The sequence below is a fragment of the Talpa occidentalis genome, unplaced genomic scaffold, assembly GCF_014898055.3.
Source record: "Talpa occidentalis isolate TD23 unplaced genomic scaffold, MPIMG_talOcc4v2.1 talOcc4.14, whole genome shotgun sequence".
In the NCBI taxonomy this organism is placed as follows: domain Eukaryota; kingdom Metazoa; phylum Chordata; class Mammalia; order Eulipotyphla; family Talpidae; genus Talpa; species Talpa occidentalis.
This window is the reverse complement of record NW_023601433.1, coordinates 75,895,404-75,913,172: the sequence shown is the minus strand read 5'-3', so window position 1 is coordinate 75,913,172 and position 17,769 is coordinate 75,895,404. Positions and strand designations below refer to the sequence as shown.

General features: G+C 52.3%; 1 protein-coding gene across 1 annotated transcript; it reads left to right on the top strand.

Annotated features, from left to right (window-relative positions):
- Window positions 1-2,554: 2,554 nt before the first annotated feature.
- On the top strand, window positions 2,555-17,032 carry PES1 (pescadillo ribosomal biogenesis factor 1). The gene is made up of 15 exons (XM_037510889.2): window positions 2,555-2,659; window positions 5,085-5,164; window positions 5,849-6,002; window positions 7,443-7,552; window positions 9,659-9,830; window positions 9,926-10,015; window positions 12,488-12,604; window positions 12,720-12,794; window positions 13,019-13,108; window positions 13,262-13,392; window positions 13,688-13,813; window positions 14,252-14,436; window positions 14,909-15,069; window positions 15,208-15,369; window positions 16,546-17,032. Exons 1-15 carry the CDS (start codon window positions 2,636-2,638, stop codon window positions 16,627-16,629), a joined length of 1,761 nt encoding a protein of 586 aa, XP_037366786.1. The 5' UTR covers window positions 2,555-2,635; the 3' UTR covers window positions 16,630-17,032.
- The last annotated feature ends 737 nt before the right edge of the window (window positions 17,033-17,769 follow it).

The following is a 17,769-nucleotide window of genomic DNA, read 5'->3' as shown; positions in this document are numbered from 1 at the left end:
CAGTCCCTCCACCCCGACTGCCAACTCCCTGCCAGTGGTAAGTGGCAGGGCTTTCAGTTGCTGACACCTCCAGGAGAGCATCCTGGAGGAGGCATCCTTGCTAGAGCAGTTGCCATCTCCTGGCAGGGAGCAGGTGCATTAGAAGCACAGTGGCTGGCTGTGACCTTGGTCACAAAAAGTGAAAAAAAAAAAAAAAAAAAAAAAAAAAAGGAAGAAAAAAAAGAAAGAAAGAAAGAAAAAGATGACCAAATCGGTTGGTTCAGGATTTCTATTTGGGGGCCTATTGCTGAGAAATAAAAATTAACTTGGAATGAGAAAGTACAAGTCTTCCTGTGCGTACAAGGACAGGTGCACATAAAGCCAGCCACAACATGAATGGGGAAGATTATATTTCCCAGGGTCACCGTGTAGCTGTAAAATGTCCTAATGACTTGTTCTTTGAGTGACTGTGACATTTTTACTGGTAGTTCTTTTTCCCTAAAATCACAAGCTATCAGAAATGTGCCACTGAAATCATGCTAGTAAGAATGAAGCATGCCAGGAGGAGCTAAGTCACTTTGACACAGAGAAGCAGCCTCAGAGGAGTTGCTGGACACAACATTCTATGCCTATACTAATGTTTGCAAGGAGCAGGGACGTTGTCCATTTTGCTGACTAGACCAGAGTCAGCTCTTCTCCCCCAGTCCTGCCACTGAGCCTAACATTGTATTGCGTCTATTAAAACACTACTTGGCTTGCTTTTTACCTAACTCCGCCCCTCCCTCCCCAAAAAAGGGTTTATAAATTTTTGTTTGTGTGGGAGGTCTCCCTCATGGCAATGGAACAACAAAGTTGACACTTTGTCAGACTAAGGGTTTGTTTCTGGTGGTGTTAAGCTCACTGAGCTAGGATACAGTCTATGAAAGAATCCAAAAGAGAAAAGTAAAATTGTATGCAAAGTGGATAGCTTGCAAAGAATGGCTATAACAAAGGGAATTTTACAGGGACTACACCTGAGAGGAGAAAGCATACATTGTACAAAAATGAAGAATGATGTCAAATATATATAAATAAAATAAAAAAACAAATATACATTTGTATGATTAAATATGGAATGTCCATTTTATTATTTTGTAATGTAAATATATAAAACCCTTATTTTAGATCCCATTTAATGGAGAAAGTGGTTCATAATTAATCTTCATGTGAAAAATCACACAAGTAGCACATATTGATGGCACACAAATTACAAAATACAAGTTTGTTAAGGAAGAAGAAAGTAACATACTGAATAGTTTTGCCACCCTCAAAAGCCCCTTGTACTTCACCTCTTCTCTCTACCACCGAATCCTTGGAACCATTATCTTTTAACTGCCACTATAATTTTCCTTTTCCAGAATGTCATTAAAAATTGAAATATTACGATTTTGAAATCTCCACCTTCTTCCTCCACCCACCCCCCCCTCAAAAAAAAGCTTTTACAGATTGGTTTCTTTCACTTATCAATGTATGTTTAAGACTATGTTAAGTGTTGCTGCAAATTGCATAAGTTTATCTTTTTTGATTGCTGAGTCTTCTTGATCCAGTCATCTATTTTTGGGCATTTGGGCTGTTTCCATAGCTTAGCTATTGTAAATAGTGCTGCTATAAACATAGGGGTGCAGGTGCCCTTTTGAATTAATGTTTCTGTGTCCTTTGGGTAAATACCTAAGAGTGGAATTGCTGGATCATATGGAAGCTCCATCTTTAGCAGGTTGAGGAATCTTCACACAGCTTTCATAGCAGGAATTTAGAAAACCTAAATAAGGGATCAGGAAAGACTAATTATAATAAAGTAAAAATCAAAATCAACAAGCAACTATAAACCAGAGACACACTAGGGAGGGCGGGGGGAGGAGGGGGGATTAGGGTCAAACTAAGGGGGGTGGGAATTGTATGGGGGCTATAACCAAGATGAAAGTGCATACATTGTGCAAAAATAAAAAATGATGTAAAAAATCAGAAAAAAAAAAAAAAAAAAGACTATATAAGTGTCCTCTGGAGTCGCTATACATCTGTGAGGAAAAAAATCCACTTTTGCTCTATTTCATCACCCTAAGAGCAAAAGAACCAAAGGAAAAACCGAAGGCCTAAAGCCAACTGAGAGTAGACGCACTCAGCGCCCGGCGGCGCCTGCCTGCAGCGGTCTCCTCATTCCGGAAGCCAAGTTCTGACCCCGCCTAGCATCCGTTACCATGACAATGCGCCAGTCCACGCACTTTGAGAGCGTCTCCCCTCTGCATCCCAGAAGACACTGCGCTATCTCTGCCTTCCGCCCCTCTCCATCCCAAGGTGCAACGGAACGCATGACGTCAGACGTTCGTCGTGGGGATGATCATAGAGATGCCTGAACATACATGTTTTTTAAACAGACTGTGTGTAACAGTCTCACAGGACGGAAATCACTCTACAGGACGGTATTCGTGATTTTTCAGAGGAATTTAGTGGTAACTTTCGGGAGGAAAAACCCCATCTTCCCCTGAGGCACTCAGGCACCTCCTAGGACGCCCGCGCGGAGCGGCGGCGTGGGGGCCTCAGGGGTCCTCGGTCGGGCACGTGCGGGAGGAAGCGGCGCTGTGTGTCCGCGCGGCGCTGGTGGACCCTTCAACGTGGAGACATGGGGGGCCTGGAGAAAAAGAAGGTGAGCCGAAGACACTGTGGGCCTCGGGCCCGGGAAGTGGGGGGCAGGATCCCCGGAGCTTGGCTCCTCGTGGCTGCGGGGACGGCTGGGATCACCGCGGGAAGAGCTCGGAGGATGGGCTCGGGTAACAGTGAAATCGGGGCAGTTCCTTGGAGCGGGACTGCGAAACAGTTGAGGTTCCTAAGAACTGTTTACTGAAAGAGTGATGAACTTTTTGTAGAGTTCACTATTACTTCGGTTGAATCATCTCTAAAACACTTGTTATTCCCTCATCGGTTGAGCAAACCCCCTGTCTCGATGCTCGGGACGGATAGGTAAACAATCATGGGGTCCCTGTCTTCTCCGCATTCATTTCTTAGTGATGGAAGATGGATTAGTACTGAAATCAATAGCCAAATGAAGTTATCACAGATTGTTAAATGTGCCGTGAAGAAAGCTAAGGAGAAGTAAGGATAGGGGATGTAAAGGGTTACAAATGTTAGCGGGTGTTGCCTCATGTTTCTCTTAGCCATACATTTAAACTAAGATAAGAAAGATCGGAAGATCTTGGACAAGTTCTGGAACAGGCAAATGCTTAGTGAGCAAGTATGGCCGAGGAACGAAGTGCCAACACTCTTTGGTGGGAAAGGCTTTTTTGGTGCAAGGTCTCAGAAGGACGGATGGGAGGATCCAAAGGAAAAAAAGTCTTCTGGTGAGATTGGGGTTGGATAGTCACGCAAAGCCTGTCAGTCATTGTATTGAAGAAGGAGTAACATGTTCAGTTTTGAGGAGTTCTTCTTTTTTTTTTTTTTTTTTTTTTTTGAGGCATTCTTGTATGGAGAATCACCTTGGTTGCATGAAAAGATTGAGGGGAGGGGTGTGAGGAAAATAATAGCTACTTCAAGTGTTTCCTTAAGTATTAAAGTGTCTGCTGCGAACTAGGGACTACAGAGAAAGGGGACAGGAGATCTCTCCTTGTAGCACCAATGTTGATATGCAAACGAATCATGGTATTTTTTAAAAAGTGGTTTTCACAACCATCTTGACGCCCATGAATAACTGTGGGCAGAGCAGTCCTGGGCATTGTAGGATATTTAGCAGCAGCCCCAGCCTCTTTACCCATTAGCACTAACCAAAAATGCCTAATTCCTCACCCCTTCTGATACACACCCAAGGAATAAAATCACCCCAGTTGAAACCTTCTATCCCGCTGCATAAGCATGGTGACAGAGGTATGTGTGATGAAGACTCAACTTCCCAAGACAGTCTGAAACTCGTTTTTGTATATCCAGGACTTGGCTCGGGCCTGATCCCCAATAGTCAATAAATATGTGAAGGACAGAAGGAATAGCAGGTGTGTCTCATGACTGTGGGGTTATTAATAAACACACCTCTCAGGAGACTACAGGTCCATCTGTTTATATCTGACCCTGGCCATGGGACCCCTATTGTCTTTTTCCAGAGGAAGATCTCATTTGAAAAGGACAGGCTTGGTTGGCATTGCAGGGGGCTTGGTGCATTGCATTGATCTCTGTCAGGGGTACAGAAATGTGTGCGTGAGGTAGCAGCTTGATACCACAGACCCAGATGATTACACAGGACAGTATGCTCCTCAGGGGCAGGTAGAGACCAAGCCTTTTTTGGGCTTTATTCTCACATACCTTCTAGAATAATGCCTAGAACATGGTAGTGTGCCTCTGTATTGTTTGTTGAATGAGTGAACGAGGAAGGGGCGAGGCTTAGAGCATGCTTTCTCAGCATGACCCCCAAGGAGCAAAAATCATCATGTGTATTGGAGTGGGACAAAACTTATGTATTAGTCGCTTATGACTAAACAGGTAGCATGAACAGATCTACAGTGTATCTGTGGTGGTAACATTTCACAGGGCTGTATGAAAAAGCGCTTAAGCTCTACAGCAGCCTCTGGTGCTGGTGGAGCTGTTATAATGAAAGAAAGCGAAAAACGCTAACTTTGTGAATTAGACATTCAAACTCTGAACTCAGACCTAGGTTTGAATTCCAGCCCCAGCTCTTACAGCTGTGTCACCTGGGCAGGTTAATTCATGGAGCCTGTTTCCACCCATGTGAAATGGGAGTTTTAACCGCATCTACCTCACAGAGTTGTGGGGATTAAGTGAATAATGTGTGGAAATCACTAATCATAATGTCCAGTACTAGGTCAGTACTGAGTGCTTGGCATTGTGCCTGATCCATTGCAGCTTCACGGTCCCCAGAGTCTCGCAGGTGTGTGAACACCTGCAGAGAGTGGCTCGGAGAGTGTAGGAGAGCTTGTTGTGTGGTTGGGTTGCCTCCCTACAGCATTTCCTGTCCCAGAAACCTCTTGACCACTTATGCCGACTGATAAATGCCTCTAATATGCTGCATGCCCTGAGTTTAATGTCATTGCTAATGGGGAATTGTTGTTTTTTTTTTTTTTTCCCTCAAGTATGAACGAGGCTCTGCCACCAACTACATCACCCGAAATAAAGCCCGGAAGAAACTGCAACTGAGCCTGGCCGACTTCAGGTGAGGCTGGAGAGTGGATTGGGGTGCCAGCAGTCCATTACATAGGGAAAACTCAGCCACATCCCTGTCTTACCTGTGCTGTCACAAACACTGTCTGGTATTCTGGTTTTCTTACCTTCCCCTTCCCCCTCTCCTGCCCCCCACCTTGCTTTAATGAGCTGTGCTTTGCCAGCTGCTGTCTGTGGGGAAACAGACTTTGTCATGGCACCCTGAGCCGGCAGAATAGCCCACTGGCACTGCTGGGCTCTGTCTGGGATCTATCATCTCTTCCCCTCCTCTCTGGTAGAAGAGACCCCTGATCCTGCAGCCAGGGGTTCTCAGTTCCTTGTGAAGTCACAACCAGATGCCTCCATGAAATGTGGGTCCTGCTGTAGTCCTTCAAGCATGCCCACCACTTTCCACCCTTACAGCCTTTGTATCTCAGAATCCTCTTCCCTCTACCTTATATGTAGCTGAAATGGTGACTGCTCAGCAAGGCCTTCTTGACCCCCCCAGCTATAAGGAGTGCCTGCAGCCTATCCCTGCAACTTGCAGTAGTGGGTTACCAGGAACACGGATTGTTGGGCTCCTGCACTAGTCTCTGAGCTCCAAAGGCTGCATTCCCTGCTCACTGCTGTTTTCCAGGTCTGGTGTGACTGGTGCCCGGAACTTTTACTGACAGAAAGAATGGCCTTTGTCTTCCAGGCGGCTGTGTATCCTGAAGGGCATCTATCCCCACGAACCCAAACACAAGAAGAAGGTTAACAAAGGTTCCACAGCAGCTCGGACTTTTTATCTTATCAAAGACATCAAGTTCCTCCTCCATGAGCCCATCGTTAACAAGTTCCGTGAATACAAGGTGAGGCCTGGGCTCTAGGGTCTGGCTCACCCACCATAGCTCTTCGATCCACTACCTGTGACCTGGGGCAGGTTGCTTAAACTCTGAGCAAGCCTGTACAATGGGGAGGCCATTTTCCTTCTAAGGAATGTTGTGAGAATGAACTGAGATTACAGTTAAGAAAGTGTGGGGATCATTTGCACAGCACCTGGCAAATGAATTCTTTTTTTATTTTTAAAGATTTATTTTACAAGAACCAGGTACAGGCCAGATGTGCGATGTGCAGGAAGGTGAAAGGATTCACCAGAGACAGAGCGGGGAACAGTACAGGCAGACTGGCGAAATAAGCTGCTGAGGGGCACAGCGGGCGAGACAGGAGAGGTCTGCCTCGCCATGTGGGCATCTCGTGACTGGCGGGGATCAAACCGGCACTGCAGAGGCTGTGGACAGCTTCACAGCGCTGTGCTCAATCGCCTGCACCACCAGGGAGGCCCTGGCAAATGAATTCTTACCTGTGGTACTTTTGCCCTAGTTCTTCACCTATGGGTGAGGATGGCACTATTTCAGAGGCTATCTGCTGCATTCATTACCCAAGGAAACCATTCCTATTCAGATTTCTCCTGGAATTGCTTCCAGGCAACCAAGCTTTTCATTCCACAAATAGATGTCATTAAATGCTTAAATACCAGAGGGGACGAAACCTATTAATACCAAATGCAAATAACTGAAAGCAGATAGGACCTGGCTGGGAGGGAAGGGGTGCCACCTAGTGGCCACAGGAGACTGGCCAGCAGCTGCTGCGGGCCCTCTTGTCCACTGAGGTGGGTGACTGGCCCTGTTTGCTCCTGGGTTTTGCAGCTGGAGTTTGCTATCTTGGAGGTGGGCTCCCTGTGGGAAATGGCTACTCCGAGCTGCTGTTCATGAGCCCACCAGAGGCTCTGAGCCTCTGAAGAGCACTGAGAGTGGGCCAGAAGTATCCAGAGGGAAGAAGTTGGTTGGTGTGGAGGACCCTCTGGGCCTGCTACTGGCCTCAGCTGCATTTTTCTATGTGGCCCTGCCCCACACATGGACTCATGACTGGCGTTGGGGAAAAAGGTCCTCCCACCAGGCCCTGGTCTGCTTCACTGGCAGGTCACTTGGCCTCTCTTCTTAGTTGGAAAGTAGGGCTGGGAATGTTAGCTTTCGTGTAAGTGTATGGAGTCAGCACATGTGAGTGGCTGTCCCTGTCCATCCTTCAAGAGTGTGTGGCCAACTGGCTCTGCTCATCAGTCTGGGTCAGTCTTGGTGCTCCTAAGCGTGGGTTGCATGCAAGACCTGAACTGAAGGGGCAGGTGGCACTAGCAGACAGCTGTGGTCAGCTTTGGGAGACCTTCGGAGTCCTCCCACCCTGTGAGCCCTCCTCCGTGGAAGAGGACGTGCAGGAGCACTTGGCCCCAGTGTCAGTGGTCTCCTCTCCTCCAGGTGTTTGTCAGGAAGCTGCGGAAGGCCTATGGGAAGAGCGAGTGGAACACTGTGGAACGTCTGAAGGACAACAAGCCCAACTACAAGCTTGACCACATCGTCAAGGAACGGTGCGTTGGGGCTCAGTCCTAGTACTGGGGGGGACTAAGCCCCTGGCATCAGAGTGCTGGCATCCTTTTGGAGGAAACAGACCGAAAAGCAAACAGAAAAATTGTTATAATGATTGCAAGTCAAAGTGAGTGCCATGAGGACTGTTAGCTGTGTGAAGGGAACTGGGGGACTTATGCTAGTTACGGCTTGTCAGAGGAGGTTTCTCTGCGGGAAGATGGTTGAGCTGGCCATGGAAACATGGTTCTCATAGCGCAGACAGCAAGTGCAAAGGCCCTGTGGTGTGAGAGAGCCAAAGTTCTGGGGGCAGAACATAGGGTGCATGGTCAGACCTGGAAGACACAATTGGACAACTCAGTTCCTTGCCCAGCCTTCTCAGCAGCCCCCTCAATTCATTTATTAAGTCGGTGGCTCTTAGGAGTGATTTTGCTGACTTTGGGGGCATTTAGCAATATCTGTGGACATTTCTGGTTCTCATGACTTGAATGAGGGCTGGAGAATCTACTGGTATTTTATGAGCAGAGGCCAGAAATGCTGCTAAACATCCTAAAATGCACAGACCAGCGTGGTCCAGAATGTCAGTAGCAGTAAAGTTCAGAAATCCTGGGCTGTTGGCTCCAGATTACACAGATTTGGCTTTATTGAATTGGGCCAGCTGTGGGCTAACATGGAAAGAGTCCTGGTGGAGGAGCCCACAGCCATTCTGACCTCAGGCCTGTGCCCTGTGAGCTGGGCAGCCTGAGAATGGTTCCTGCACCAAGCAAGTCCTCCTCTCTAGAAATAAGGATAGCTCCTGTCCCGCCTGTGACCCGCAGCTGTGGTGTGGAACAAATGAAAACAGCAAGTGTCTGGATTCTGGCCAATACGAGGTGGTAGGGTGGTTATAGTGTTCCTGGCACATATCGTCCCCCATCTTCTTAGCCATTGCAGAAATGGCCAGTGCTGCATCTAAAATGAGCCCGGGGTTGGTGGGTTTGTTTGTGAGGTGGAGAGTGAGGAACTTAGTGGCACCAGAGGGGGCTGCTTCTAGGAGGTTCTCCCATTGTCCTGTGAAAAAAAAAGTCCCATGGGCCCTTCTTCCATCTTGGCCTGAAATGAAGACCTGGCAGGGCCCTCCTGACTCATTGCTGTGAATGAGGCCATCTAGGGCAGCAGGGGCCTTGCCCTTTCTGGTTGCGTGGCTTTCAGAGAGGCCTTTTTGGAAGCAGAGCCCCTTCTGAAGGAGAGAGCTTCCTGGGAGGCAGTTTGGCTGCCAGAGTCTCTGACACCTGGCCTGGCCAAGGAGGGGGACGGTCTGTCTGCTCATCCCCAGGCACTTCTGGGGAGGCTACAGGAGCCCAGTTTTGAACCAACAGTCTGGTGTCATTTTCCAGAAGAAGCCACAGGGGTCGGGCAAGGCATAATGACGTGTGCTGGGTTCCAGCTGGGACTGGAGCCCAGGTGTCACACTCGTTGCCTGTCCCGTCACCGACGCCTCCCTCCCTCCTTCCCTGGTGGATCTGCCCAGGTGTGGTCTGGTCGCCTTCCTAATTTATCACAGGAAGCAGTTTCTTGTCTGGGGCCTTCTTGACCAAGGACCCAATTCTAGCACTTTTGCTGCCTGCAGAGTAGATGGAGTTCTGGGTGAAGAGGGACAAGATGTAACCCGCTCTGACTGCCTGGGTGAGGACACAAGTGCTGCCCAGCACAGGCAGGCCCCACCCTCTCCCTGGTTGGTGAGGGCAGCCTCACCTTTTCCACGTTTTGTCTTGGAATTCCCGTTAGAGTTCCTTTGAGATAAAGTTTCTACCGTCAGCAAAAAGTTAGAGTGACTGACTCATTCTACAGTCATTGACCACACTATGTGGGAGTAGGTAGAGGCTGGGTCCCTGGCGAGCAGTTGGTGTCTTGAGAACCCTGCTTTGGGATTTCTTTGTTCCTCAGAGCTAAGGGGCATTCTTGGTTCAGTGGTTCCTCCCAGGACTATGGGGGAAGCTGGCACTGCCAGCCCCTGGCTTAGGGAGTCGGGCCTATGGGGTGGTTAACAGCAAGGCACGGAGGTCAGGGACCCCTCACACCCACGCCCGTGGAGCAGGGACTAAGTGAGTGTTGAGCTCTCGGCCCTGCAGGTACCCCACATTCATAGATGCCCTGCGGGACCTGGACGATGCCCTCTCCATGTGCTTCCTCTTCTCTACCTTCCCGCGGACTGGAAAGTGCCATGTGCAGACCATCCAGCTGTGCCGCAGGCTCGCCGTGGAGTTCATGCACTATGTCATTGCCGCCCGGGCCCTGCGCAAGGTGAGCCCGGGGCCACGTGAAGCGCCCCCCGGCTTTTCCTCCCCCCTCAACCCCCTCTGGTCTTCAATGTGCTGCCTCTTCTGCCCCCTCCCCAGGTCTTCCTGTCCATCAAAGGCATTTACTACCAGGCCGAGGTGCTGGGGCAGCCCATTGTGTGGATCACGCCTTACACCTTCTCCCACGACGTGAGTGAGCCGAGGGGTGTGTACCGCCTCTGGGTCCTGGGCAGAGATGAGAGCGTGACTCAAGGGGGTTATATGCGCGGTGCAGTGTGGGCTGCGTTCCTGAGTGTTGGCTGGGGTGGGATGAGGAAATGTGCTATAGACTGGAATAGAGAAGAGTTCCCAGGCCAGCCTGGGGTCACACAGTACCCTGGCTGGGTGACCCCGACATGTTCCTTTGTCTTGCTGTGCCTCATGAGTGATATACTTGCACCTTCTTCACCTGAGCACAAGGATTTAAGGAAAAGAATCTTCGAAAGTGCCAGTATGTGTCCCTGTGCAGTTGCTGAACGAACAGTAGCTGCCAGGGCCACGCGCTGACTGGAGGCGCAGCCCAGCATTCAGGCCTGCTGGGTCTGCATCTTGTTTTGTTGCTGGTGGCCCCCCGCCTTGGCCCAGCTGCTTTGCTTAACTCTGCGCTCTCCAGCCCCAGGGCTGGGGCAGCGGTGGATTGGGGGAGGGGGGTGAGCACAAGAGAAGCACTTGGCATTTGGCGCCACTTCTTTCTAATCTTTGGTAGGAGGGTTTCTGACAGGGACCCGTGATGAGAACACCTTTTTTGACCTCCTTATGGGGCATCACTAGCCTCCAGACCCCCACAGGGTCTCTGTGAGTCTCCCTTCCTGTGGCTCTGCATTTGACCCAACTTTGAGTGGGAACAGGTACCTTTGGTGGAGGGCCTTGCGGATGAGGTTATTGGTGCTTCGAGGTGAACCAGGGGTCTGGGCACTGCCCCAGAAGCCTTCTGTGCTCCAGCTGGCAGGACCCAACCACGCCGGCTGCAGAGCGCTGGCCATGTTGCAGTCTGTGGGCGAGAGCCGGGCTTGGCCTTCAGCAGTCCCTGTTCCTCTCCCTGGTGCAGCCAAGAGGCTGTGGCTCTTTCCTTTTTCCCTCTGCATCCTTTCCCTCCTCCTCCTTCCTTCCTGCCTTCCCTCCGTCCTCTCTGGCTCTCCCTCTCCTTCCTTTTCTCTGATGTCCCACCCCCGCGATGCTCAGACTGGTCTTTGTGTGTCCTCTGGGTGGTGAATGGGGCCCTGTGGAGGCCAGGCTCCACGCAGCTGGCCCCGGGGGGCAGGGAAAGGGCCACTCATTCCTCCTCCCTCTGGCCAGATTACTGCCGCTACTTCCTCTCACCAACGACTGGTCCTGGGTGGTGGCTGAGGCCCTCGTGAGCCCCTCCCCTGGAGCAGCCGGGACCGGGTTCCTGGCAGTAGGAGCCAGGCAGGTGTTGGGGAGCTGGATGCTCCGCGCAGCGGGGAGTGGTTAGTGTCCGGATGCTCACCAGACCCATCAAGGGCCCTGGCAGATGCTCATGAAAGGGCAGAGGTGTAAGTAGGGGGCAGATGGGACACCTTTTGACCCATGTGCCCCTACAACCCAAGTCACTGCCCAGTAGTAGCCTGGAGATGTGACTCAGTCACAGGCCAGCCAGGCGCAGATCCTGCGGCTCGTTGTGGTCATTACCCTTGTCGATATTCCTGGGCACGTCCTCGCGTTTGCGCCCGTGGTCGGCAGCACTGGACTGGCCCCGCTGCTTGTAGAGGGCTGTGCTGCTCAGGAGTTGAGGCATTTCGATCTGACTCTTGGTTCTTTGTCCTATTTTGTTCTATCAATTTCTCAAGGGCAAAGATGGGCCCTTTCACGTCCCCTGCCTGCTGGGTAGGCAGCTCATGAGGGTGGCTCTGTGCTCTTGCCCAAAGCAGGCAGCCTTTCTGTTCTGCCATTGCTCGCATTGTCCTGGCCTCTTTTGGATCTTCTGGTTGTGCCTCATCTCTGGCTTGGGTGTGGAGTCGGGCTACTGAATTCTGAATGTCCATCCCAAGATTCCTGCCAGGGCTTTTAGGTGCTGAGAGCTGTCCACTCCCTGCTCCCACCTGGGCAGATACACCGCGTGGGGCCACTGCTCCAAGCCGGGCTTGCGGTGGACGGAGCCCTGGGAGTGCTGTCCCCAGGGGCTCATGGGCTAGCTCCCGGCAGACGTTAAATGAGGACTGTGGTGTGGATGGGGAAAAGGCATCAGCTGTGACCAGCCTGGTTGGGATGGTGGCCTCTGCCATGATGAAAGCCTGACTTGCAAGATGAGGGGGCGAGTGAGGCAGGTGGCAGAGTGGGGCCAGCCTGTCCTGGGAACAGCCTGACAGGCACTTATGCTTCCTTTTTCTCACTCCCAGCTCCCCCTCTGTGGCGTGGGGATCTGGCTCAGGCCTCCAGGATGTCTCTGACCCTAGGGACCCGCCCCTCAATCATGCCCAGAGTGCTCCTGGGAGAGACACGCCATGCAGCCCCTTCCCATGGGTCACAGCTCCGAAGGCAGGGCCACCCTGTAGAAGCTCACAGTCCTCGGGCACGCCACCACCCCCTGCTATTTGGGTTGTCAGTGCCTCCTTTGTTCCCGTGCCTGTGCCCACACTACTGATGTGCCTCCTGTGCCCCCAGCACCCGACAGACGTAGACTACAGGGTCATGGCCACCTTCACCGAGTTTTACACCACGCTGCTGGGTTTTGTCAACTTCCGCCTCTACCAGTCGCTCAACCTGCACTACCCGCCCAAGGTAGGGCCCCCGCCCAGCCCGGTGCCTTCTAACAGTTCAGGGGCCACAGCTTTCTCTCCCTACATGGAGGTGAGGGCTGGGCATCCACTTCCTCTGACCTCTCCTTGCCTCCCAGCTTGAGAGTCAGGCCCCCACGGAGGCGAAGGTCGGTGAGGACGCCTATGCTTTGGACTCTGAGAGCTCTATGGAGGTGAGAGAGGCTTCTAGAGCATCAACCCTGCATCCCCCAGAGGGGTGGTCCTTGGCCCAGGGGTGGGGCTGGGGGTTGCTAGATAGGTAACCTTGGGACATACTGTCAGAACCCAAAGGGATTGATGTCCCAGAACTGTCGCCACTATCTCTCCCTGACTTGGCCACACCCTGGCCAAGGCCCCACCTGCACGAGCAGCCCTGCAACCCTGCTTCTCTCTGTAGAAACTGGCAGCCCTTAGTGCCAGCCTGGCCCGTGTGGTGGTGCCTGCGGAGGAGGAGGAGGCCCAAGTGGATGAATTTCCCGCTGACGGGGTGAGGACTGGCTCCCTTCAAAGGGAGGCGGGCAGGGCGGTCTTGGAACTGAGAGATCTAGGAGGAAACTGGGGAGAAAATCCACCCCTGGCCCTCCAGTGGGGTTGTGGGTGGTGGGCCTGACTGTGCAAGGCCTCGCCCCTTTCACCACAGGAGATGGCGGCGCAGGAGGAGGAACATAAGAAGGAGCTGGAGGCACAGGAGAAGCACAAGAAGCTCTTTGAGGGCCTGAAGTTCTTTCTGAACCGTGAGGTGCCCCGGGAGGCCCTAGCTTTCATCATCAGGTAGGGAGGCAACAGCACCGGCTCCTTCACACACGGGCACTGCTGCTCACATTGGGATGGTGTCAGTGTCCTCTATTAGCGCTGCGGCGAGGATTCAACAAAGGGGTGTGTGGGGATGCTCAGCGGGCCCAAGTCATTGCAGGGCAGCTGCTGTGACCTCACCAGCTTAGGGCAGGAGATCCTGGGATGGGGAGATGGCAGTCGTGTCCTGGGAGAGTGAGCCTGTGGGGCAGCCCCGTCCCAGGGTAGGCATCGCATGCCTGAATGCTCTCGTGGGTCCTCTCTATGTCTGTAGGAGTTTTGGGGGAGAGGTGTCCTGGGACAAGTCCGTGTGTATTGGAGCCACTTACGATGTTACAGACACCTGTATCACCCACCAGATTGTCGACCGGCCTGGGCAGCAGACCCCTGTCATTGGCAGGTAGGGTGGTGAGGCTTGCGTCTTCTTTCTTTTTCTTTTTTTTTTTTTTATAGAGGCATGTTTTCTTTCTTTCTTTATTTGTTTGTTTGTTTTTTTGTTTATACAAGCACTGGGTACAGTCAGAAGTGCGGGAGGGTGAGAGAATTCACCAGAGCCAGAGTGGGGAGCAGAGCAGGCAGAAGGACCGAAGTACACTGCTGAGGGGAGCAGCGGGCTGCAGGAGAGGTCTGCGCGCCATGCGGGACCCTCCTCCGGTGGCCGGGAAGCAGCCGGGGATCGAATCCGCAGCGCAGAGGCCGCAGGCAGCTTCGTAACCCAGCGCTCAACCGCTGCGCCACCGGGGAGGCCCCTTGCGTCTTCTTTCTGTTTGGGTTTTGGGGTTCAGAGAGAGGTATGTCTCAAGGCCCCGTGACCTTCTCTGCCACCATTCTGCATCAGGTACTACCTACAGCCCCAGTGGGTGTTTGATTCCGTGAATGCCAGGCTCCTTCTCTCCGTGGCAGACTACTTTCCTGGGGTACAGCTGCCCCCACACCTCTCGCCCTTCGTGTCAGAGAAGGAAGGCGATTACATCCCCCCTGAGAAGCTGAAGTTGTTGGCCCTGCAGCGGGGAGAGCACCCAGGTGAGTGGGAAGGGACCCGGCTGGGTGGCCAGATAGGCAAGCTCCATGGAACTAACTTTGGTCCTCTGGGCCTCAGCTGCCTGTTAACCTTCTTGGCCTCATAGGTGGCAGGCTCTGGAGAACAGGGCAGCAGGGGCACAGAGTCCTTTAGACATTTTTGGAGTTATGCTTAGGAGAAGGTAACATGTGTCCTGCCTTCAGGTCACTTGATGTTCAGAGTAAGTGAGCAGAATGGTCTGAAATTTGTCATTGACATTTACAAAGGAGGGAGCAGTGCTCAGGAATGGGAGGCCTGGAGTCTTCTCTGAAGGCAGCTGGGGCTATGGGGCAGGTGCCTGAAGGGATTCGGTTGGAATGGCCTACGTGGCCTTTGGAGTGTCCCCTTGACCAGTGGAGGGCACTGGGGCCAGGTCTCACCTGCAAAGGGAGGAGCAGGCTCCCAGGACCTACAGAAGTCACGGGCTGTTTATAGGAAATTTGGATGAATCGGAAGAAGAGGATGAGGAGGAAGACAATGAAAGTGATGGTGATGAAGGTGAAGGTGAAGAAGAAGAGGAAGATGTGGAGGCTGGTTCAGAAAAGGAGGAAGAGGCCCAGCTGACAGCTCTGGAGGAGCAGAGGATGGAGGGGAAGGTACTGGGGACTGCATGGGGGTGTAGCCTGGAAGCAGGTCCGTCCACTGGCCACTTTGAGCCATGCCTGCTCTTGAAGGGCAGGAGCCATGGGCTGTGGGTGGCTCTGTATCCAGAAGCGTGTGCTCTGTGTCCCCAGAAGCCCAGGGTGATGGCGGGCACTGTGAAGCTGGAGGACAAGCAGCGACTGGCCCAGGAGGAGGAGAGCGAGGCCAAGCGCCTCGCCATCATGATGATGAAGAAGCGGGAGAAGTACCTTTACAACAAGATCATGTTCAGCAAGAGGCGCAAAATCCGAGAGGTGCGTCCCCGCTGCCCACCTGAGACTCCAGGCGTGGCTACCATATGTGGCCGCCCAGGCGAACTTCATTGCCAGCTGGCCCTGCTCTGGGGGGCTGCACCCAGACTTTCTTCAGGGCTTTAGTCTCCTTCTTACACCTGCTGTTTCTAAGTTGCCGGGGCCTGGGGAGAGAAAACATCAGACTCAGGGCCTACTTTTATGAAGGCCTGCTCCATAGAAGTCCATCAAGCAGGAGGGGCTGCTAGGATGTTGGGTTAAAGGCTTCTCCTTTTTGTTCTTTCTCATTCAGGAAGCCATGTTTGCTATTGCAAAAAAAAAAAAAATCAAAAAAGTTTGGTGCACCAGAACTCTAACAGATGGTGCTGAAGTGGCTCTCAACCCTACCCTACGGGCCTTAGTAACAGACCCCTGGTTTCTTTGGTGCCTGTAATAACACAAAATTGGTGGTGTCATGCTGTGTATAGATTGATCTGCAGTGTATTTTTTTTTAACCATGGATTGAACTCTCCATGACGTCATACAGACCCTCGTCTGGTGCCTGCGATGGTATTAGATTGGTTTCCACTTTTGTCTTCCTTTGAAAACACCCTTGCGCACTTCCCTGCCTACCTTCCAGATATCTCTCAGGACAAATCCTTAGGCGTGTAATTGCCGGGTGAGAGACCTGCCTATTATATAATAGATTTTGCTAAATGGCCCCTGGGGAAAGATTGTTTCAGGTTGACTCCTGCTTGGCAGCTCCTGGTGAAGGTTTGAATGGCACCCAGCGGTCCTAAGTGGAGGGATAAATAAGGCAGTTGCTTCCAGGTCTGAGCACCTGGGATCCTCTTAACTTGCTGTGGGCCCAGAAATAGAGTTGTAAAGGCAAGGGGAAGGCATGTTTCCTCACCTGAGGTTGTTCAGGTGAATCTGTTTTTCCCCATGGTAAGTTGCCCATTAACTTTTCTGGAAGCCCTGTTTTTAAGAAATGGCCTCAAGGGCCTCCCCTGGTGGCGCAGCAGTTGAGCTCTGGGCTGCGAGGCTGCCCGCAGCCTCTGCAGCGCCGGTTTGTTCCCTGGCCGCCAGCGAGGGTCCCACAAAAAAAAAAAAAGAAATGGCCTCAAGTAGAAGGGGAGGAATTCCCTTTCCAGCCCTCCTCCCCACCATCACCATTTGCTCCCCACTTTTTATTCACAGGCCAACAAACTGGCGGAGAAGCGGAAAGCCCACGATGAGGCTGTGAAGTCTGAGAAGAAGGCCAAGAAGGCAAGACCAGTGTGAGTGCTGGCACTCTTGATGGGCCGCGGCCAGCTACCAGCAGCTGGACTTGGCACAGACAGGCCAAAGGACCTAAGCTTGGTGACAGACCAGTCTCTCCTCTTTTCATCCTCCTCCTGTTGCCAACCCTCGCCTCCTCATGCTCTCTTGTTAGGCCTGTGGGTGGATCTGGCCTTTCTTGGATGGAACTCCTTGCTGGTGGCATAAGGCAGCAGCGTCTGTGCTCCTTGGAGTCAGTGACATTGGGGGCCAGGGGCCCAGCCAGCCCCTCACTGGCTGCACTCCCTCCCGCCAGCACACGTTTGAACCCATGATTGTCCCAGTGCTGAGATGGGGCGAAGGTGAGAGGAACATGTTATTAAACGGCTGGAGTTTTGCAGCCAACTGAATTCTGTATTTGTGAGCTTTCCTGGAGTTGGAGAATGACCACCTTGTGCCCTGTCCCCCAGTCGGGGTCAGCCCAGACATTTCCCAGAAGGAACCTGGTCACTGCTGACAGCCCTCTGGGTGTCCCAGGATCCCTTTGGGTTGAAGGATACCATAAGGTCAGCGCAGAGGTTCTGCACTTGGGCTCCAAAGTCAGTAAGTCAGTCTGCCCCTGGTCCATATCCTAGCCCAGGTACATTTCCTCTTGAACATGCTCCCTGGTGTATGAACTAGGAGTAGAAATCCTGAGGCCACCCTCTGAGGGATATAGAGGGGGTTTGGTGATACAGTATGCACACTCAGTAGGGTTAGTAAGTGCTCAGTTAACACCACCTGTGATTATCATCACTTCAGCCCAGAAAACACAAGCCAGTGCCTAAAGGATCTGTGGGGCCTTTTGAGTGTACCTTGCTTCACCTTTTGTGTTTATGGGCAGAACTGCCAAGTAGCCCCCTGTATGGGCATTGCCAGTAGCCCAACTTACAGCCCTTACCACCTGACCTTGGCTGTGCCCTTACTGAGCCCCAGGGCCACACCCTCGCCAGGGACTGCCACTGCCTCAGTTGGCTAGGGCCAGAGTCCTAGGCTTGGAATGGTTCCTCAGCCCTTCCTAGATCAAGCAGAGAGTTCTGAATAGCACTTAGAGCACAGTCCAGAGCAGGGGCCCTTCCTTGAATCTAGGCACCTGGGGGCCTTTGGCCTCTGCCTCTCTTCACT

Coding starts and splice junctions, on each gene's coding strand:
- PES1 (XM_037510889.2), top strand. CDS start 2,636: ATGGGGGGCCTGGAGAAAAAGAAG. Junction 7,553..9,658: donor GACCACATCGTCAAGGAACG/GTGCGTTGGGGC, acceptor TCGGCCCTGCAG/GTACCCCACATTCATAGATG. Junction 13,109..13,261: donor ATGAATTTCCCGCTGACGGG/GTGAGGACTGGC, acceptor CTTTCACCACAG/GAGATGGCGGCGCAGGAGGA.